Consider the following 21,149-nt stretch of genomic DNA (forward strand, 5'->3'; position numbering starts at 1 on the left):
TAATTTGATATTGTTTTATTCACATAGCATGTTTCAAATATTGTATGAATACACACTCTAGATCTGAACTGAAAATCTATACGTGATTTAGTATTTAGCACAAATTAGAGCACCAAGCATATTTACATATCATTCGTGCTTGCATTATTGATTGATCTATATTGGTGCACACATCTGCTTGTCTAGAAGCAAATTTCCATGTACACATTTTATACACATTGGTTGTACTCCAGGCATGGGCCTGAAGAGGGAGACTAGTACTGTGGAATAGACCCGGATTGGCTTAGACTCGGTTAGGAAAGTTAGGTGTGCCATCCTGCTAAGGCGTGTCGGTTGAGGTCAACCCCTTGAATTGACCAGGTTGTATTAGGTGTCGCTCCACCCGTTAAGTGAGCCATTAGTGGAATCCTTGTACTGGTGTGGCCAAGGCGGGTACGTAGGCACAGTTGGCCAAACCCCAATAACATATCATGCATGTTCTTTACATTTCCGCACTTTATCTTTATTGCACGTGTATGTTTATTTGTTGATTGTGTAGACTGATCCTAGGTTGGATTATACTATTGACAAAACCAGTTAACCTAATTGTTAAATTTTAAATACCCAATTCACCTCCCCTTTTGGGGTTGCACCAAATCTAACAAAGGTGGTTGTTTTTTTTATCAAACAATTTTTGCATGCCTATGTAGGACCCTTTATGCCATTAGTTACTGAAGGTGCATGGTAAGACCATTATGTAGTGGAAGTCAATCAGATTGAATGATGTTGACTTGGCAATGATTTAGCAACAATTGGCCATAGAAAGTGTTTGAATAGTTACCCATACTTCTTAAGAGGTGAAAACCACTCTAAAAAAAATTATGGGTGATCTACAAAATGAGATGATGTCTTGGATGGAGAGCATGCGAAGAGATAAGTTCAGCAATTCACGATTGACAGTAGAAACACTCATGAAAGAATTCGATACCATTCGCCCTTGGTCCTCCTATGGGCCTAGCCGAACCATCACCTATAGCTACAATGATGGATTTAGGCAACATATTCTTTTGTAGGAGGATGCTTGGGGGAAAATCTCGTTTGCCCCATAATCACCATTTGGTCGTATTGACTTCGGTTGGAATCACCAGCACGTGGGCAACAAAATCTTTTACTATAGACTATTGGTTGTGAAAATCATATGAATAATTTCTTGGTCAATTGTATATAAGAAGATGAAGATATTGAACTTACCAAGACTCCTTAGTGGCCAACAATTATAATATAAAAAAGAAAGATTCTTATTTAGTCAAATATGAAGAATATCATAACATGTATTTGGCCAAGGACTTAAACCTTGCCATTAATGATGAAGGCGAAGATGATCTTGTGAATGAAGATAGCTTAAGCTCAATCGACCTAGAGATTGGCAAGTTCTTCAGCAAAAACTTTGAGCTAGGCGAGGAGCATCTGTCGGCTTGGCCTAAATCTGATATCGAGTGATCATCTTCCATCCTCTACTCTTTGTCAATCAATACTTGTTTCGGGTTCAATATTCTAAAAGTATAGTTTACAAATAATTTGATTGATCACTGTTTGGCCTAGGAAGGGTAAGACATTCTTTACTGCCGAAGAGTAGAGAAAAAAAAAACATGCTTACTCATTAGCAAATGATAAGTGTCACCCAACGGAGTAATTCTCTTGGAAAATAGTCATAATTTCCTAATCTTAGCATTCCCTTGAAGGATTACACGAAGATCGCCAAGTGAAGCACATGATGAGTATTGCCTACACTAACCTTGTCTAGCATGAGGCCGATTATTTTGAAGTAAGGCAAATTATTCTAAAAAAAAGTGACCAAAATGAAATACATGACTAGTTAAATAGTAAATGACCTATGCTTTTCACCCAAAAGCATCATGCTTTTCAAGAATTGCCTAGGCTAGGATGGAAAGTTATTTGAAACAAAGATTAAATTTTATTCAACTTTATTTAAATTGGCTACGTTAGACCAAGTAGTTAAGGGTCTTTCATTCCTACTATGTTTTGATGACAACAACCCATTAGCAGTTCTTCAAGGCTACTAACGTTTCTCTCTAAGTCATGATCAGCTATATAGAACGGCACCAGAACCAACAAGTCTCAAATCAGTTGAAGTAACTCGTGTCATGAACAAAAGAACAACCTCTCAAAGCATTCATGGATGCTACACAATATAAAAAGTGATCTAAAGGATGAGTGTGAGAATGAGAGAGAGAGAGAGAGAGAGAGAGAGAGAGAGAGAGAGAGAGAGAGAGAGAGAGAGAGAGAGAGAGAGAGAGAGAGAGAGACTACTTTGTAAATCCCTTGTACATAGATTAAAACTCAAAACTAAGAGCAAGAAATGGGCATATCACACACACACAAACAAACAAGTAAAGTTATTTAAAAGTGTGTAAAGAAACCCCCAAACGGACAAGGACTTTCTTAGAACTTAAAAGAAAAATTCTTAAGAATAAAGGACTCATCGACGAACACAGGGCTTCGTCGACGAGTGTAACACATACCTTCGTCGACAAACATAGGGTTCTCGTCAATGAAAAGAAACTAAGAGGCATCAAATTCAGAAACATAATTCGTCGACGAACACAGGGCTTTGTCGATGAAAGTTATGAAGAACTCGTCGACGAACACAGGGTTCTCGTCGACTAAATTAAACCGAGAGGTGCCTGAATTCAGAACCAGTAATTCGTAGACAAACACAGGGCTTCTTCGACGAATTGAATGAACATCTCGTCGATGAATTTCGGACTTCATCGACGAACGTCGGGCAGCAACATTCATTAAATGCTGTAGAATGGCTAGTTTGACCATTGTCTTACATTAATAAATGTCCAACGACTCTCCAGCATTCCTCTCGCCTATTTGGTGTTTAAATAGGAGTAATTGCATTTATTTCTCACCAAGAAAGTTAATATTGTAAAAGATCATTCATTGGTGCATTCATTTTTCTAGGGTTTGCTCATACACTCTCTTGCCCTCTTCTTGCTGCTCTTAGTTTTGCTTCTACTCTATTGACAAGAGGACATTGAGTAAGGATTCTGTTGTAATACTCAGCTCAAAGGGGAGCATTCAAACTCATATTTATTTCTCCTCTACTTCTTGTAAAGAAAGGCTCTTTGTGAGCCATTGTAGGGTGTCTCTAAGTGAGCACCTTGTTGAAGCTCTTTGTGAGCAACCGTGTGTATTGGCTTCTCCGCCCGAAGGAGGATCATAGTAGATTTTGGGAATCCTTGAGTTGGTCTCAAGGCGTGGACGTAGGTGGGGTGCCGAACCACGTAAATATCTTTGTGTTAAGTTTCTCTTATCTCATATCTCTTTTACACTATTGTTGTGATTTTTTGCATCTTTACATTGTGATTTTATGCACTTGTTCTTGGTAAAATTTCTGTTTTTGTAGAAAATCTGTACATTCACGAAAAACGCCTATTCACCCCCCTCTAGACGCTCATCCAGGCCAACAAGTGGTATCAGAGCGCCAGTCGCTGAAATTCGGAGTAACACCCAAGCAAAAAGATCAACATGGCGGATATGTTTGCCCAAGGTCAATCCGTGGACCGTCCACCCAAATTTTGTGGAACCAACTACCCAGCATGGAAAGATCGAATGTCGATCTTCATCCGGGCCTATGACTACCATATGTGGAATGTCATCACTAAAGGAGATTACACCTTCAAAAACGAAGACGGCGATGACATACCTATTGGAAAACTTCCCGAGACAGATGCAAGGCTGGCACAGCTCAACTTTAAGACCAAGAACTTCCTATATTGCGCCGTAAGTGATGAAGAGTACAACCGAATATGTAGTTGCAACACAGCCAAGGAAATGTGGGAAAAGCTTCAGGTAACATATGAAGGCACTACCCAGGTAAAAAAGATAAGAAATCTATATGCTAGTAAAAGAATATGAAATGTTCAAAATGGAAGAAGGTGAGACAATTACAGCTATGTTCACTTGGTTCACACACATTACTAATGGACTAAAAGCTCTCGGTAGAGAGTACTCTATGGAAGATAACGTGCAGAAAGTCCTTCGTTCACTACCGACATCTTGGCACGCTAAGTCCACAACAATTGAGGAAGCAAAGGATCTCTCAAAGGTCACACTTGACGAACTAATTGGGTCTCTCATGACCTATGAGATCAAGAAGAAAAATGCTGCTGCAGAAGCTGAAGTACCCAAGAAGGCCATCAGAATTGCTCTAAAAGCCAGGAAGCAAAAGGAGACCATAGAAGAGGTAGAGAATGATGAAGATGATGAAGTTGCCCTCCTTATGAGAAGAGTCAGAAATTTTCTGATGAACAAACGAAATGGCAAACAAAAGGAGAAAGGAGAATTGAGCATCAGATGCTACAACTGCAAAAAGATCGGGCACCGTATGGCCGGCTGTCCTCTCTTCAAAAAAAAGCAACAATCAACAGGGAGACAAGAAGAGGTTCAAAGCAATGAACACAACTAAATGCGATGAACTGGATGGAACCTCAACCGACAAAGAAGTCGAGGAAGAAGCTGCTCATTTCTGCCTTATGGCGGACGAACAAAGTGAGGTAAGTTCTGATGACGAATATCTCCCTTCCTATGAAGAATTAGAGGAAAATTGTAGAAAAATCTATGTTGAACTAAGAGCATCTAAAAAGAAACTCAAACTTTTAGAAGAAAATTATTCAAAATGCAAACAAAAACATATTTGCTCGTGTGACACCTTGAAAGCTGAAAATGCATCTCTTCGTTTTGAAAAAGAAAAGCTTGCCAAGGAATACACAAACTACAAAGAGTCCTCTCAAAAGGAAATTTAAAGCTTGAAAAGTCAAATAATCAAATTTCTTCAAGAAAACTCTTACATTGAAAAAGAAGGTGGAAGATCAAAGCAATACTATATATAAATTTACAAATGGTAAGGAAAATTTCGATAGGTTACTTGGAGCTCAAAGGTTTGGAATTTTCAAAGAAGGATTAGGATATGACCTATCATCTTCAGAATTGATAGGATTTGCAAACCTCTATGCCAAAAGGAGCTCTGCATCAAAGAAAAGTCATGCACCTAAACTAAACCCCTCACATACTAATAAAGTTTGCCTATATTGTGAGAGAAAGGGTCACATACGATTTACTTGCCCCTACAGGGGAAATAGAGGAAAAAATATGAACTACAAATGGGTGATTAAGAACACTAACCCAATAGGACCCAAGAAAATGTGGGTACCAAAACAAATCACTTGATGTTGTGTGTAGGTATGTTTGAAGAGCAACTCCATAAAGAACAAATGGTTTCTTGATAGTGGATGTTCAAGGCACATGACGGGAGAAGTAAGCAAATTCCTCTCCCTCACCTACAAGAAGGAAGGGCTAGTCACATTTGGAGATAACGCCAATGGAAGAATCATTGGTAAAGGTAAGATAGGTAACTCATCCTTGGCTATTGAAAATGTTGCTCTAGTAGATACTCTTAAACATAATTTGTTAAGCGTTAGCCAACTATGTGATAAAGGATTAAACATTACTTTCCAATCCACAAAATGCTTAATAAATTATTTACATGGAAATATCATCCTTGTAGGAAAACGTGAATCCAACATATATACAATTGAGTTTGATGATATTACAAATTGTAACATTAAATGTTTAGCTGTTACCAATGAAAATTGTTGGTTATGGCATAGGAGATTAGGTCATGCAAGCATGGATCTTCTTCATAAACTTTCATCCAAAGAACTAATAAACGGCCTACCAAAAGACAATTATGTGAAAGACAAAATATGTGATGCATGTCAATATGGAAAACAAGTTAAGACCTCCTTCAAAATTAAGAAAGTAATTTCTACCTCAAGACCCTTAGAGTTAATCCATCTTGATTTATTTGGACCAAATGACATAGGTAGCATTAATGGAAAGCTTTATGCATTTGTTATAGTTGATAACTTCTCTAGATTTTCATGGGTAATTTTTCTTGCTAACAAAAGTGACACCTGTAATGAATTTCTCCATTTTTGTGGAAAAATCCAAAATGAAAAAGGAATGTCAACTATACACATTAGGAGTGATAGAGGAAAAGAATTTAGATATAAAGAACTTGAAGATTTTTGCAACGAAAATGGTTTATCACACAACTTCTCCGCACCAAAAACTCCACAACAAAATGGAGTAGTTGAAAGAAAAAATCGAACACTCCAAGAAATGGCTAGGACAATGTTCAACGAACATAACTTGCCAAAATACTTCTAGGCAGAGGCCATTAGAACAACATGCTATGTTAGCAACCGAGTCATCATTAGATCCAAGTTAGGAAAAACCCCATATGAAATATAGAAGGGTAGAAAACCTAACATATCACATTTTAAGGCTTTTGGATGTAAGTGTTTTATATTAAATGATAGGGATCATTTAGCTAAGTTTGATTCAAAGTACGATGAGGGAATTTTCATAGGATATGCCATGAATTGTAAGGCATATAGGGTAGTCAACAAAAGAATTCAAACTGTTCAAGAATCAACCCATGTTGTATTTGATGAAACAAAATCTCATGCATCCAAAACAACCGTTGAGATAGATGAATAGAACCATGTCACTACCTTTAGAATTGAAAGAGAATTAGAACAACTCAAGTTAAATAATGATCAAGACATTAATTGTCAAGATACAAATATTGATCATCTAGAATCTTCTCCTCAAGAGTCTAACCAACCAGAAGAAAAAGAAAATCATGAACTACCTAAAGCTTGGAAGTTTGTAAAAAATCATCCAACTGATCTTATCATAGGTAGTCCATCTCAAGGAGTTAGCACCCGATCTCACCTTAGAAGTGGATATAATCACATTGCTTTCGTATCTCATCTAGAACCTAAAAACTTTGAAGAAGCTGGAAATGATGAAAATTGGTTAAATGCCATGCAAGAAGAATTAGATCAATTTGAAAGAAGCAAAGTATGACACTTAGTTCCTAAGCCCAAAAATACTACAATAATTGGCACTAAATGGGTTTTTAGGAATAAGAAAGATGAAGATGGAAACATTGTTAGGAACAAAGCTAGATTAGTAGCCCAAGGATATAACCAACAAGAGGGTATTGACTATGATGAAACTTATGCCCTGGTAGCTAGACTAGAAGCCATTAGGATGCTCCTTGCCTTTGCTTGTTACAAAAACTTCAAATTATTTCAAATGGATGTTAAAAGCACTTTTTTAAATGGATACATAAATGAAGAAGTATTTGTCAAGCAACCTCCTGGCTTTGAGAGCCACACTCATCCCGATTATGTATACAAACTCTCAAAAGCCCTTTATGGACTTAAGCAAGCACCAAGAGCTTGGTATGAGCACTTAAGCAAATTTCTTCTAGAAAATAGGTTCACAAGAGGAAAATTCCACACCACTCTTTTCTTAAAACATAAAGAAAATGATATGCTTGTTATACAAATTTATGTGGATGATATCATTTTCGGTGCCACAAATGAAACCTTGTGTCAAGATTTTGCTCAAACTATACAGGAAACATTTGAGATGAGTATAATGGGTGAGCTAACCTTTTTCCTAGGATTACAAATTAAACAAATGAAACATGGAATCTTCATAAATCAGGCCAAATATGTTAGGGACATGTTAAAGAAATTCAACCTTGAAATGGGTAAATCTAAAGTAACTCCTATGAGCATCACAACAAAGCTTGACGCTAATGAAAAAGGGAAAAACATTAACCAAAAACTCTACTGTGGCATGATAGGTAGCTTATTGTATCTCACTTCCAGCAGGCCTGATATTATGTTCAATGTTTGTCTATGCGCCAGATTTCAAGCTTGTCCCAAATAATCTCATCTTCATGCGATCAAACGAATCTTTAGATACTTAGCAGGCACTCATGACTTAGGACTCTTCTATCCTAAAAATGCTCCCTTTGACCTCACATGCTACTCTGATGCTGACTACGGTGGTTGTAAAACCGATAGAAAAAGTACTAGTGGAACATGTCATTTCCTTGGACACTCTCTTGTGTCTTGGTTTTGCAAAAAACAAACCTCCGTAGCTCTCTCCACCACCGAGGCTGAGTATATCGCAGCCGACAGCTGCTGTGCTCAAGCACTATACATGAAACAACAACTTGAGGACTTCCGAATCTTAGTTAAAGGTACTCCAATTCATTGTGACAATACTAGTACCATCAACATTTCAAAGAATCAGTGCCTCCACTCTAGAACTAAGCATATTGAAATTAGGCACCACTTCATTCGAGATCATGTCCAAAAAGGAGATGTTAAGTTGGTTTATGTTCCCATCGAAAACCAACTTGCCGACATACTAACTAAGCCTCTCAATGAAGAAAGATTCCACAAAATTCGACATGCCCTAGGAATGTACACTCCTTCAGACATATTATAGGATCCTCATGTTAGCTCTTACCCCCTAGTCTTCCTCACCATACTCTTAAACTTAGTTTTTCCCCTTCATCTCTGTTAAATTTGTTGATGAACACAGGGGTCTCATCGTCGGATTTGCCTTAAATTTGTTGATGAACACAGGGATATCGTCGTTGAATTTGCCTTAATTTCATCGACGAACACAGGGCATCGTCAACAAAAACTGTCGAGATACTTATTTCTTTCCAGTTCAACCAGACAAACTCTAGCCCCTTCTCTTTTCTCTCAGCCCTGTGTCCCTCCTCCAACCCACCTTGCGCCACCTCCTACCTTTCTCGCCACCACACACAACAATCTCCACCACATCCTCGCCTCATTCCCTCCCTTGGCTCTCCCATTTCCCCAGCTCTCTCATCCTCTCGGCCATCCTAGCTCTATCCATCCCTTCGTACTTCAATGGCACCCCGTCCAAAATGCCGTAACCTCCAAACCAAAGCCAGAGAAGGTTCATCTCATTGCCCTACCTCCAGTCCTCCTCTGCCTGCCCCAGCCAATCCCGACCCCCGGTTCATCTCTCCCGAAGCTGCCTACTGCTATCAAAACGACATTATCAAGTGGCACCTAGTCTACAAAAAAATTGTGCCTTCCGACTTCCTCTAGCTCCATTTCCCCACTCTTCTCTCCAAGATAAAAGCCCTCGGGTGGGATGCCCTCTTTGATCTTGATGAACTCGTCTATGAAGATCTTGTTCGCGAGTTCTACACAAACTTTGTTCCCTCTCATCGCAGCATTGCCGCTTACTCCACTGTCCGCGGCACAGTTATTCGGCTCTCTGAGGATGCATTCTCCGCCGTGCTCGGTTGCTCCGCTTATCCCCTTCGAGGCCTCCCCAAGTCCTCTTGGCCAACTCATTTCGACTAGTTCAACTCACACAATGCCCTCAAACTAATTACTGGTAATCCTCGCATTCCCATAATGGCTCACCCGAAATCCAAAGACCTCACTATAGAATTTCAGGTCCTCCATTATATGATCATGTACAATTTGTGCCCTCACACTGGTGGCCGGGACTGGGTCACCCTAGGTGATATCTTCAGCATGTATTGCCTATGGGTTGGACGTGGTATATATCTTCCTTCTATCATTGTTCAAAACATGGAGGAAGGCCTCAAAAGGCAGCGCAGTTGCCTCCTTTACAGTCCTCTCCTCACGACCTTCTTTGATCACTTCGACCTCATTCGCACTGGCCTGCCTTGCATTTGTCCTGTGCTAGAAGATATCTACACCGAGACGACCCTTCATCGCATGCACTTTGAAAAGGACGAAGAAATCAACACATGAGTCAAAGCCCACGAGCCGAGTCATATTCCCATCGATGAGGTTGAGGCTGCCTTAGAGGCCGAAGCAGAGGAAGGTGAGCATGAGGACATTGTGTATGGCCACATCCTAGAGTGCCTGGACGGGTTTCAGCACGCCATGACACAATCAGAAATTCAACACCGACATCGTTTTGACTCCTTAGAAACGTCTCTTGCTCGGCAAGAAAATGCTAGCCGTGCTCGCTTTGACTCCCTTGATGCCTCTTTTGCTGCACTCTTAAGTCGTCTGGGTTGCCTACGTGAGTAGCGCATTTTTTTTCCCTAGTCCCCCAATTTTGATTATGGCAAAGGGGAGAAATAGATTTAGATCTCTATTCAGTTGTATTTGGATGCATTTAGAATATATATATAGCCTTGTAATCACTGCTTATAATCACTGCTTGTAATCACTGCACAAATTTAGTATTGAAACTCAGCAAGCATTGAATCTTTTGAATATAAATGCTCTATCTGTATACAAGCATGCTTGAATGGTTGATATACTGAATTGTCATGGTTTATGTAGGATTAAATGGAAAATATCTTACCTATAAACGGCATGCTGCCAAAAATTTAAATAAATATTCTTTCATACAATGCAAACATTAAAGGGGGAGAATTTTATTTAAACTCTAAACCAATCCTTTTAGTAAGGAAGAGCATTTATCTTTCAAAGAGAACACTAATGGATTGCCATCATCAAAAAGGCGGAGAATGTTAGACCAAGTAGTTAAGGGTCTTTCATTCCTACTATGTTTTGATGACAACAACCCATTAGCAGTTCTTCAAGGCTACTAATGTTTCTCTCTAAGTCACGATCAGCTATACAGAATGGCACCAAAACCAAAAAGTCTCAAATCAATCGAAGCAACTCGTGCCATGAACAAAAGCACAACCTCTCAAAGCATTCATGACACTACACAATATACAAAGTGATCTAAAGGATGAGTGTGTGTGTGTGTGTGTGTGTGAGAGAGAGAGAGAGAGAGAGAGAGAGAGAGAGAGAGAGAGAGAGAGACTACTTTGTAAATCCCTTGTATATAGATTAAAACCCAAAAATAAGAGCAAGAAATGGACATATCACGTACACACAAACAAACAAGTAAAGTTATTTAAAAGTGTGTAAAGAAACCCCCAAACAGACAAGGACCTTCTTAGAACTTAAAAGAAAAATTCTTAAGAAGAAAGGACTCGTCGACGAACACAGGGCTTCGTCGACGAGTGTAACACATACCTTCGTCAACGAACACAAGGTTCTCGTCGACGAGAAGAAACTGAGAGGCATCTAAATTCAAAACCATAATTCGTCGACGAACACAGGGCTTTGTCAACCAAAGTTATGAAGAACTCGTTGACGAACACAGGGTTCTCGTTGACGAAAATAAACCGAGAGGTGCCTGAATTCAAAACCATTAATTCGTTGATGAACACAGGGCTTCATCGACGAATTGACTGAAGATCTCGTCGACGAATTTTGGACTTCGTCGACGAACATCGGGCAGCAGCGTTCATTAAATGCTGCAGAACGGCTAGTTTGACCATTGTCTTACATTAATAAATGTCCAATGACTCTCCAGCATACCTTTCGCCTATTTGGTGTTTAAATAGGAGTAGTTGCATTTATTTCTCACCAAGAAAGTTAATATTGTTAAAAGATCTTTCATTGGTGCATTCATTTTTCTAGGGTTTGCTCATACACTCACTTGCCCTCTTCTTGTTGCTCTTAGTTTTGCTTCTACTCTATTGACAAGAGGACTTTGAGTAAGGATTTTGTTGTAATACTCAGCTCAAAAGGGAGCATTCAAACTCATATTTATTTCTCGTCTACTTCTTGTAAAGAAAGGCTCTTTGTCAGCCATTGTAGGGTGTCTCTAAGTGAGCACCTTGTTGAAGCTCTTTGTGAACAACCGTGTGTATTGGCTTCTCTGCCCGAAGGAGGATCATAGTGGATTTTGGGAATCCTTGAGTTGGTCTCAAGGCGTGGACATAGGCAGGGTGCCGAACCACGTAAATATTTTTATGTTAAGTTTCTCTTATCTCATATCTCTTTGACACTGTTGTTGTGATTTCCTACATCTTTACATTGTGATTTTATGCACTTGTTCTTGGTAAGATTTCTGTGTTTGTAGAAAATTTGCACATCCGCGAAAAACGTCTATTCACCCCCCCCCCCTCTAGACGCTCATCCGGGCCAACAGGCTAGTTCTTGGGGCTTAACTAGAATATTCAACATAAAAAGAGTCCTTCTCTTAGTAGCTTGGCAAGGGTAGATGGATCTCATAGTCATTGAAGCAACTCCTCTTGATCGGCCAATGTCATCTTCACCCCAAAACTATCAGGACGCACATCAGCAATGTAATTCTCGACTGTTAATCACCTCACCTTTTTCTCCTTTGTCATTTCATAGTATTTGGCGATAAACACAGATGAATTCTAAATTCTGGCAAAAGTGGGTTAACCTTAACCTTTAACCTCGTCAGCTTTTAAACATCCCTGAGTTTTTATTTGTTGACCTGATGGTACTTATCTTCAAGATATTCTATGAAACATTTTAGATATTTATCTTTGGTAAGATATCTATATTTTCTTGCCATTATCTCATGGTAGGCATTATGATTAGGAGCCTCTCAGAGGAACGCTAGCTGGTGATCCACTTGCTAATGAAAGGATATTTGGTGGACATAACTTCTCTTGGTAGAGCATTACTGAGGAGATATTCAATTTTCACTTCATATGATAGAACTGAAATCCCATTGGAGAGCACTAAGGATAATCATCGGACTGCCTCCTCCAACATTGCCTTTGGATAATCAACCGATGACAAAGGGTTGACATCTTACCCTTGGTGGTGGGAAGCAAAGAATACTTCCATAGATTTCATACCCTCCATATTGTTGATCATGAATGAAATCAGAAGCAATGAGAAGATTTAATTAAAGCAACGTTAAATGGAGAATACTTAGAAATTAACCTTTTATTATGAAGATTCCATAGTGCAATTAGACTAAAATAGAAAATTAAGGAAGGTTGCTTAATCATTTTGGCAACCAAGCAACAATGGTCGAGTAAGCAATCGTTTGACAAAAATTGCCTCATGAAAATTGCCTAACTAGTATAGTAACTAAGTAAAGGGTCGCCAAGGTGAGCCACACATATCACCTTTTTTTGGCTAATGACACATTTATTATACCCCTTAAATACGTGATTTTTCACCTTGTGGTGGGTGACTCGAGGAAAATGTAGAATATTCCAAGTATTGATTGTTCAAGAAATGAAGGGTATAATACTTTATGATTGGCTAAAAATGAGTTCGTGATTTAAGACTGCTAATCTATAAGTGTTATAAGTAACTAAATGGAGTAGTTGTGTGGGGCATTGATTATGTCATTCTTGTGTAGCTCCTCGGAACGTGATGGAAATCATTCAACTAAGATAATCTCCATAAAAAGAGGTCACCTAGGCAAGGTCCATCATGTGTCAACTAATCACCCAAGTTACTAAGTGGAGAATCACCTAAAAGAGGAGTAAGTCGAACATTGTAGGCAAGACACAAATCTCCTAAGGGATAGAATCACTTATCACCCATCCAATAGAGAACACTAAGTCACCCAGTGACAATGGTTGCATCAATCATTAGGCGACGGTGGTCGCATATGTCATCAGTCAAAGTTCATCTATCATATTTGGTTACTTAAGTCATTAGAAGAAGGTTACTCATCATTAAGTGATAAAGCGTGTTGACCCTATGGGTCATACCCTGTTTTGATTATGACAAATACTCAGGTATTTAATGACTTCCGAGTTGATGTGCAGGTTTATCTTGGTAGTATCCTATGATGGCACTTGGAGACCCGAAGGAAAACGAAGACTTTGAAGACCCTAGATATAATTTATTTGTTGTAATTTATATTCAGGACTGTAATATTTAAGTCGGAAAGGTCTGTAATAGTAAATAGGGATTGGTTTGTAATAAACTTACACACATCACATGTATGATTTATTACGTAAGTTCAAACAAACCGTAAATGAGAAATGACCTTAGAAAGACCTTAGGGTGTAGGTCGACCGACACTGGACTTTTTCGGTGTCTTCAAATTGGACCACAAGTGACCCTAGGACACACACATTTACACATTTGTTTGTTAGGCACTTGAATAGGGCTTGTATATTTCGAAACGGGACCAAAATGCACACATGGTGCACTTCCGGTCAACTAGCCAAGGTAGTTCAAAAGGCCCTGGTCGAACGAAACCTCCCTGGGTCAAAAGTTTGACCACCTGGTCGACCGAACCAGGTAGTTCAAAAGGCCCTGGTCGACTGAAACCTCCCTGGGTCAAAAGTTTGACCACCTAGTCGGCCGAACCAGGTAGTTCAAAAGGCCCTGGTCAACCGAAACCCCCTGTGGTCAAAAGTTTGACCATTTGGTCAACCGACCCTTCTTGTACTCCAACTACCTGGTTGACCGGAGGGTCCTCAAGAGAATTCCAAGCAGTCTGGTCGACCGAACCAGACAGTTCAAAATGGCCTAGTTGACCGAACCTCGAAAAATTGAGAAATCGCCCTCTCCTGGTCGACTGAGCCCTTAGTTCAATATTCCCTTAGTTGACCGAACCATATGAGTCCTGGTCGACCGAACCTATTCTAGTCGACCAGACCTCTCGGATTGCCCTAATTTTTACCGCGGTTAAATGTTTTTTAAACAGGGTTACAATATTTGAAAGGTCATTAAACTTTCCTAATAATGCCCAATAGGTCCCCAACGGCTATAATTCTTCCAATGTCTACATATAGCCCATCATTTGCTAATATTAGCAAGAGATTAGGAGATCTGATTAGGGAAAATTCTCTGAAAATTTCAAAGTTTATAATAGTCACTTATTGAGCCTCCAACACTTATTCTTACCAGATCTTTCACTCAAACATATTTTGTAAGTGTGATTTAAGTATTGTTACTTTCTAGGGTTGCTCTCCCAAGTGTGTTAATTGTTTGTGACGATTTTAATTGAGAGCCAACCCAAGTATTCTTAGGGGACTTTGTTAATAAGTCTCTCCTAAGAATACTTATATTAAACTTCCAAGTATTGCACATTCATTGCAATATCTTGTGAAGTTTGTATTTGTTTTTGGATTGCAAAATCTCTTCAAACATTTCCAAATATCTTGTGGGATTTATCTTGATATAAATTTGAAAAGATATTTGTTTATATGATATTGATCTTTGTTGCAATATTCATTGACCTACATATTATTTGCTGAATACAAAGATTGAATATCTTTTTGCAAACCAAACATATACATTACTAGAGCATCATACGATTGAGAAAACCTGCTCATTGAAATATACATACATATATATATATATATAAATATATATATATATATATATATATATATTGTTTGGCTAGCATCTTTGTGTGAACATCTTGCCTGAATATCTTGTGAAACAAAGATTGCTTGATTGTTACTCTCACACACTCATTACATTGATAGTAAATATATATATATATCTGAGAGTTGAAATATTGGACCACACTGAGCTTACATATTGAATCATATTGTGGTGTATGTAATTGCGTGTATTTGGGTACATATCTACTTTACACGAAAGCACAATCACTGTATTATCTGATTATATACACATTTGTTGTATATCCAGGCACGGACCTGAAGATGGAGACTAGCCCTAGAATAGTCCCGGATTGGCTTAGACCCAGTTAGGAAAGCTAGGTGCGTCGTCCTGTTAAGGCGTGTAGGTTAAGGTCAGGCCCACTAATTGACCTGGTTAAGGTTGAGGTCAGCCCTGTGTTAATTTGACCTAGTTGTAATCAGTGTCGCTCCACCCTTAAGTGAGCTATTAGTGGAATCCTCAGGCTTGCGAGCTAGAGGTGGGGACGTAGGCACAGTTGGCCGAACCTCGATAACATATTGTGTGTTTGTGTATATTGTCGCACTTTACTTTTACAACACATGTATGTTATGGGTGAATGATGCGTATAACTTAATTTCTACATAATATTTATCTACGCATTTGGAAATTGCATTGACTGATCCTAGGTTGTGTATATACTATTGTTGAATAGATTAACCTAGGAGAAAAAGTTTTTTAAAATTCCAATTCACCCCCCCCCCCTCTTGGGAATACACCAATTCTAACAAAGCAGATAAGCATTGGGCAAATATGTCAATTATAATAACTTGGACCTTTAATGTTATGAAACAGTCCCAATTTATGATTAGGTTTTTAAATATTTTTAAAACTTCATGTTATTAGAATTTATTATTTTGAATTTGTGCATGTAACTGTAGAATTAATGTAAAATTGACCCCAAAAAGGTATAAATAAATGTACTGATTATTGTAAAAGGATTTACAACTCAACTAAACAAACATCATGCAATAGTCTAACGTTAAACATGCCCCAATGCCTTTTATCCCTCTTATCTCTTTCTCTCTTACTTTCTTCTCCCCTTAATCTCTTTCCTTTCTATCTCTTCTTAACTCCTCTAATCTAAATCTTTTCACTTCCCTTTTTCCTCCCTCCTTTTTTTATTTCTATGATTCTTACTATTGTTGTCCTTATGCTTTTGATAAAAGTTGACATAATGAATTGATTCACATCCAATCCACCATCTATCCATCAAAATCCACGCCTTCACTTAAAAGGTGCTTCATTTTTTTATTTATTTATCAAACAACACCTTTCATTTATACGAAGAACTTTCAAGATTGGTCTGGTGTCTAATATAAAAAAGAGAGTTTTCAAACTACAATAGATTTGATTTATTTTGAAATGGTGGTGGATTGTTGAAGATGTTTTTAAATAAAGTATGGTTTCGATTTTCAAAGAAGGAAGGAAGAAGAAAGCTATTGGAGCTACACAATAAGCTTTAGTAGCTAAAGTCCAATGAGGACATGGGCATGGCAACATAAATCACAAGAATGGATTATGTTCGAATTTTCACCCAAAAGGTATGACGACTTGAGAATGTGTAATGCTATTTATAAATCCAAGTGGGCTAGGAATAGAATAAAAAATTTCTATATCAAATATAACAAATACAAACACATCTATGACTTTCTCTGCTTGAGGAATAAATCTTTTACAATTATAATCTTGATCCTTCTAGCTACAAGAGTACATGGGTCCATTTTTATTTTATAAACATACATAATGATTTTGTTGTATCCTATTGGATATTCACTTAAACCCGATCATAGTTAGAGTGAATAAGACCTTAAAACGTGACTTTAATTTATGACATGCCTTGAAATTGCTTTTACTACATTATATATCGTCTTCTTTACATTTTTATTCTCTAAGACTAACTATATCCTAAAATAGCCTAATATATACTTTGACACCATAGATCATGTGATTAATGAATAGATCTATGTTTCAACAAAACTACATTAAAATTTTTAAAATTTCTCTTATTACCCTATACTTTCTTTTTTTTTAAGGAGGGCGACACCTCCATTTATTTATTGATAAACCCTCACTTTTGGCGGAGGAATACCGTGGTTACAAGACAATCAATGAGAGAAACAAAAGACAAAACTATAAAGGTCTCCCAAAAAAAAAAAAAAACCAACCAGCCAAAATAGGATTATAAGTCCAAGCAAAACAAAACAAATCAAGGATCTACAAAACAGATCTCACGCAACAAAACAAACAAAAGATAAACAACATAAAACATAAACCAAAACCAATAGAAAATCATATTTTTTTTACGAGTCATATTTTAATGATTTTTTTTTAACATTTATTGATGCCCATCTTAAATGAGAAAAACTTTTAATGGCCTTGAACCACCACATTAGTGGCATGAATGGTGGTTTGAGAATAATTCTTTCTAACACGTGAACATGTAGGGTTTATATTTTTACTAACATGCAAAACATAGTTGAAATAGAGGGACCTACATGTCCATTAATTAGAACACAAGTTATTCAACCACCAGTCTTGTTGTTGACATGTTGGTCCAAGAGCACTAAAAAATTTCTCCTAATATATATATATCCCAAGTAAAATGTTGTAGTCATTAACAATACCTAATAATTAAATAATGTTTAAATCAAAGTCTTTGGGTAATGTTAGTTAATTTTTTTTAATTGTAATGTTTTTTCATTTTGATAAGTATACTTTAATTCTTAATAGTTAGTAGATTTATACTACTTTCATTTGCAAGGGTAACATATGAGACTATAAAAAACTACCACAACTTAACAAAACTAGTCCTCCAATATTCAGGATACTAAGATAACTATCAAGCATTATCCATAATCATTTAGGACTCTCTCCCTTGTAAGGAGTCTTGCACAAAAGGTACATAACTCAATAGATTAACATTGTGTTCTGACTATACAAAGTAGCATTTGCATCATATTTAATAATTCAGTAGATTGCACTATGCAAGTTATCTTATTAATACAAGAATAGCTCTTACATCGGATAATTAACACAAAAGTAGAAAACCATGTGAAAAATCATTGGTACACATACACATAAACAATGACATAACCTCAAATACAACATAAATGCATGTCAATTCTTGATAAACAAGCATTAAGAATTAGGAGATTAGGGAGATGCCGTCAATTAGCAAATCATTAGCTAAGACTTTGTTAGCAGCCTCAGAGGGATGAAAGCTATCCCAAAACACATACTCGGATGCGTTCGCACATGTTCCCACCGAATCAGAGTTGCACAATATTGATGCCTCCAATAACCCTGTTCCACAACATGCCTTCCTCGCTTCAAAGAACCCTACATTTAATGCCAAAACCAATTCTATTTTTTTAGTATTTGCATCTATACAAAAAGTCAAGTTTGGGCTTTGAAAGAGAGAGTGAGAAGTGTACAACATGTGTGTTTGTGTGTGTGGTTGTGTGTATAGTTACCATTTTCAGAAGGCTTAGTGACAAGATCATATAGAGGGCGATAAATGTCAAAGACAACAATTTTGATGCCAGAAAGAGTGTTTTGGAGGTGTTGAGAGGTGGCATTGAGCTTGTTGTTAAATGAGATTGCATGATCATTTAATTTTTTCACACAAACGTTGCTATCATCACCAACTAAAGTTATTATCGCAGGCACGCATCCAATCGGTGGCATTGTCGTCACCCCAATCCTTCTTGCTCCCAACCCATATAGTTTCTGTCAAAAAATGAATTGCAAAAATATATATAAATTAGTGAGACAATAAGTATGTGTTGCACGTAAATAGATCGACACACAATGATTTATAAAAATTAGCTTTAGTTTTCAAGATTAATATTTTTTAGTATTTTTTTAATGAAAAGAACTATAATGTATTTTATTTTATCTTTCAAGACATAAATTTTTTTTTAATCAAAGCATCAACAATCTAAGCATCTTATTTCAAACAATCTCAAAGCATTTTAATTGTTTGAATAGCTTTGAAATTTTTATTATATTGTATAAATTATGTTTTTCTAATTTCTTTAGACTAGGTGGCTGAAATTATCATATAGGTCTCAAGATATATGATGAAGGGATGTAATATAATGAAAGAGTGGGAAACCAACACGTACAATATTATGCTAAAATAGTTACAAGTGAAAATTAAAACTTTGGATTAGACTGGTCGGCTAGATTAATGGAAGCGCGAAACTAGTGGGTACAATGTTATGGCAGCAAACAGGATGTCTCTTCAACGAATGTGAAAATTAACATGCAACAAAACTATTATTTCGTATTAAATTCTATTGTGGTTCAACAAAAAGCAACACATGTACTAATTACTATTTATGAATTCATAATATTGCTTCTAGTACTTGTGAGCAGAAAGAGATTAGTTATGGAAACCCAATTAACAAGAAGCCTCTCTAGATGAAGAGTATAAAAACACATAATAGAATTGTCATGTGATATTGAATAAGATGATAAATCAATTGATAGCCATATAAATCATTGATGCCATTTAAAAAGTTTCGAATGTCTTGAAATACCTTATAACCAAACATTGAATTTTCTTTTTTAACTTTTTGGTTTTTATGACTTGAAATACCTTATAACCAAACATTGAGAGAGAGAGAGAGAGAGAGAGAGAGAGAGAGAGAGAGAGAGAGAGAGAGAGGGAGAGAGGGAGGGAGGGAGAGGACCTGAACGAAAGTTGAATAGGATTGCATGAGAATGTCTGAAAACTGATCAGGTGTGTAAGCCTTGTAGAGAAAAGGGTTAATGTAATAGTTTTGAGCAAAGTCACTGCTCCCAGCACTAATCAGGTAGACTGCACCCTTTATTATGGTTGAAGCATTGGATTTCCCTGCTATGCTCACCAGCTTACCCTGGTACTCCTTGAAGTACTCCACCTGCTGGCTCAATGAGATTGCATCCTGCATTTCAAATTAATCCCAAAACCCCAAAACAAATCAACCAATTAATGAACATCCACCCTGTGTAAATTAACAACTAAACTTATGTTAATCAACTAAGTTGCTCCCAATTTTTCGTTACATATAACTGCGCCGTGCCATCGTGGTAGCCAGAAGCTGCGGACGCAAAGTTGGCACCGGTCAAGAGGTTCGTCCCAGTGGCATTTTCGCTGAGATATGCAGGTGGGTAAGAAGTAAAGCCAAGGTTTTCAGCTGTGGTAATTAGAAGGAGTCAGAGAAGCAGAAGTTAACCCAATTAAGAATGCATCAGAGCAGCAATTGAGTGCAAAAGTTTTGAAAGTAGGAAATGGCAAAAGGTACCAGTGAAGTCAGTGGCAAGCTTTCCATTGCAGAACCTTCCAGTGGGTTTGTGGCTGATAAAGTCTCTTCCATAGGGGAGGAAGTCTGCTTTTATGATGGTGTGGAGGTGGTTGTTGTTGCCCACATCCACCACTGAGTCCCCAAATAGGAACATTGCTGGAACCAGAGGCTGCCCATTTGCCCCAAACAGCACACCAACAGTGGTTAGAAGGAAAAATGACCACAAGGAACTCCTAAAGCTCATCATAGTGTTCATGAGAAATAAAGAGATAACAGAAAGACAGAGAGAGAGCTATGGATTGAAAATATGTGGGTTAGTTTTGGGAGAGGGTGGTTTTAAAGGGGGAAGAGGTGATTAGAAATTTGTTGTTAAGAGTGATGATAGGTGGCAGCTGGGAAGGCTTGGAGCCTCAAGAAATCTGCCCACCAAATGAATTGAAATAGAAAACCCCTTCAAGTGCACATGCAATAGCTGTTTTGGACACTTGGAATTAATCTGCTTTATATGTATATGTACGCTACTTTTCCCATTAAAAATAATAGTATGAGGCCATTCTTCTGGAGCACTATTCATGTCATGTCCCCATTGCCTCTCCATGATTTATTCAAGTTAAAACTAACACCACATAGACAGCTGCGTTTGGCATGTCAGTTGAAACTAAAGTATATTTTTAATTTTTTATATTCCAGAATTCCATGACAGGTG

The 21,149-nt window shown here is 37.6% G+C and overlaps 1 protein-coding gene across 1 annotated transcript; it reads right to left on the bottom strand.

Annotated features, from left to right (window-relative positions):
• Positions 1-18,081: 18,081 nt before the first annotated feature.
• Positions 18,082-20,849, bottom strand: LOC131148833 (GDSL esterase/lipase At5g22810). Its single transcript, XM_058098768.1, has 5 exons — positions 20,444-20,849; positions 20,205-20,335; positions 19,850-20,083; positions 18,626-18,881; positions 18,082-18,491 (listed from the first exon to the last, which is right to left on the bottom strand). The coding sequence occupies exons 1-5, from the start codon at positions 20,697-20,699 to the stop codon at positions 18,298-18,300; spliced, it is 1,071 nt and encodes a 356-aa protein (XP_057954751.1). The 5' UTR covers positions 20,700-20,849; the 3' UTR covers positions 18,082-18,297.
• Positions 20,850-21,149: the final 300 nt, after the last annotated feature.

This window comes from Malania oleifera, chromosome 2, assembly GCF_029873635.1.
Source record: "Malania oleifera isolate guangnan ecotype guangnan chromosome 2, ASM2987363v1, whole genome shotgun sequence".
Classification (NCBI taxonomy): domain Eukaryota; kingdom Viridiplantae; phylum Streptophyta; class Magnoliopsida; order Santalales; family Ximeniaceae; genus Malania; species Malania oleifera.

Coding starts and splice junctions, on each gene's coding strand:
- LOC131148833 (XM_058098768.1), bottom strand. CDS start 20,699: ATGAACACTATGATGAGCTTTAGGAGTTCCTTGTGGTCATTTTTCCTT. Junction 20,336..20,443: donor GCTTGCCACTGACTTCACTG/GTACCTTTTGCC, acceptor TAATTACCACAG/CTGAAAACCTTGGCTTTACT. Junction 18,492..18,625: donor CACTAAGCCTTCTGAAAATG/GTAACTATACAC, acceptor CATTAAATGTAG/GGTTCTTTGAAGCGAGGAAG.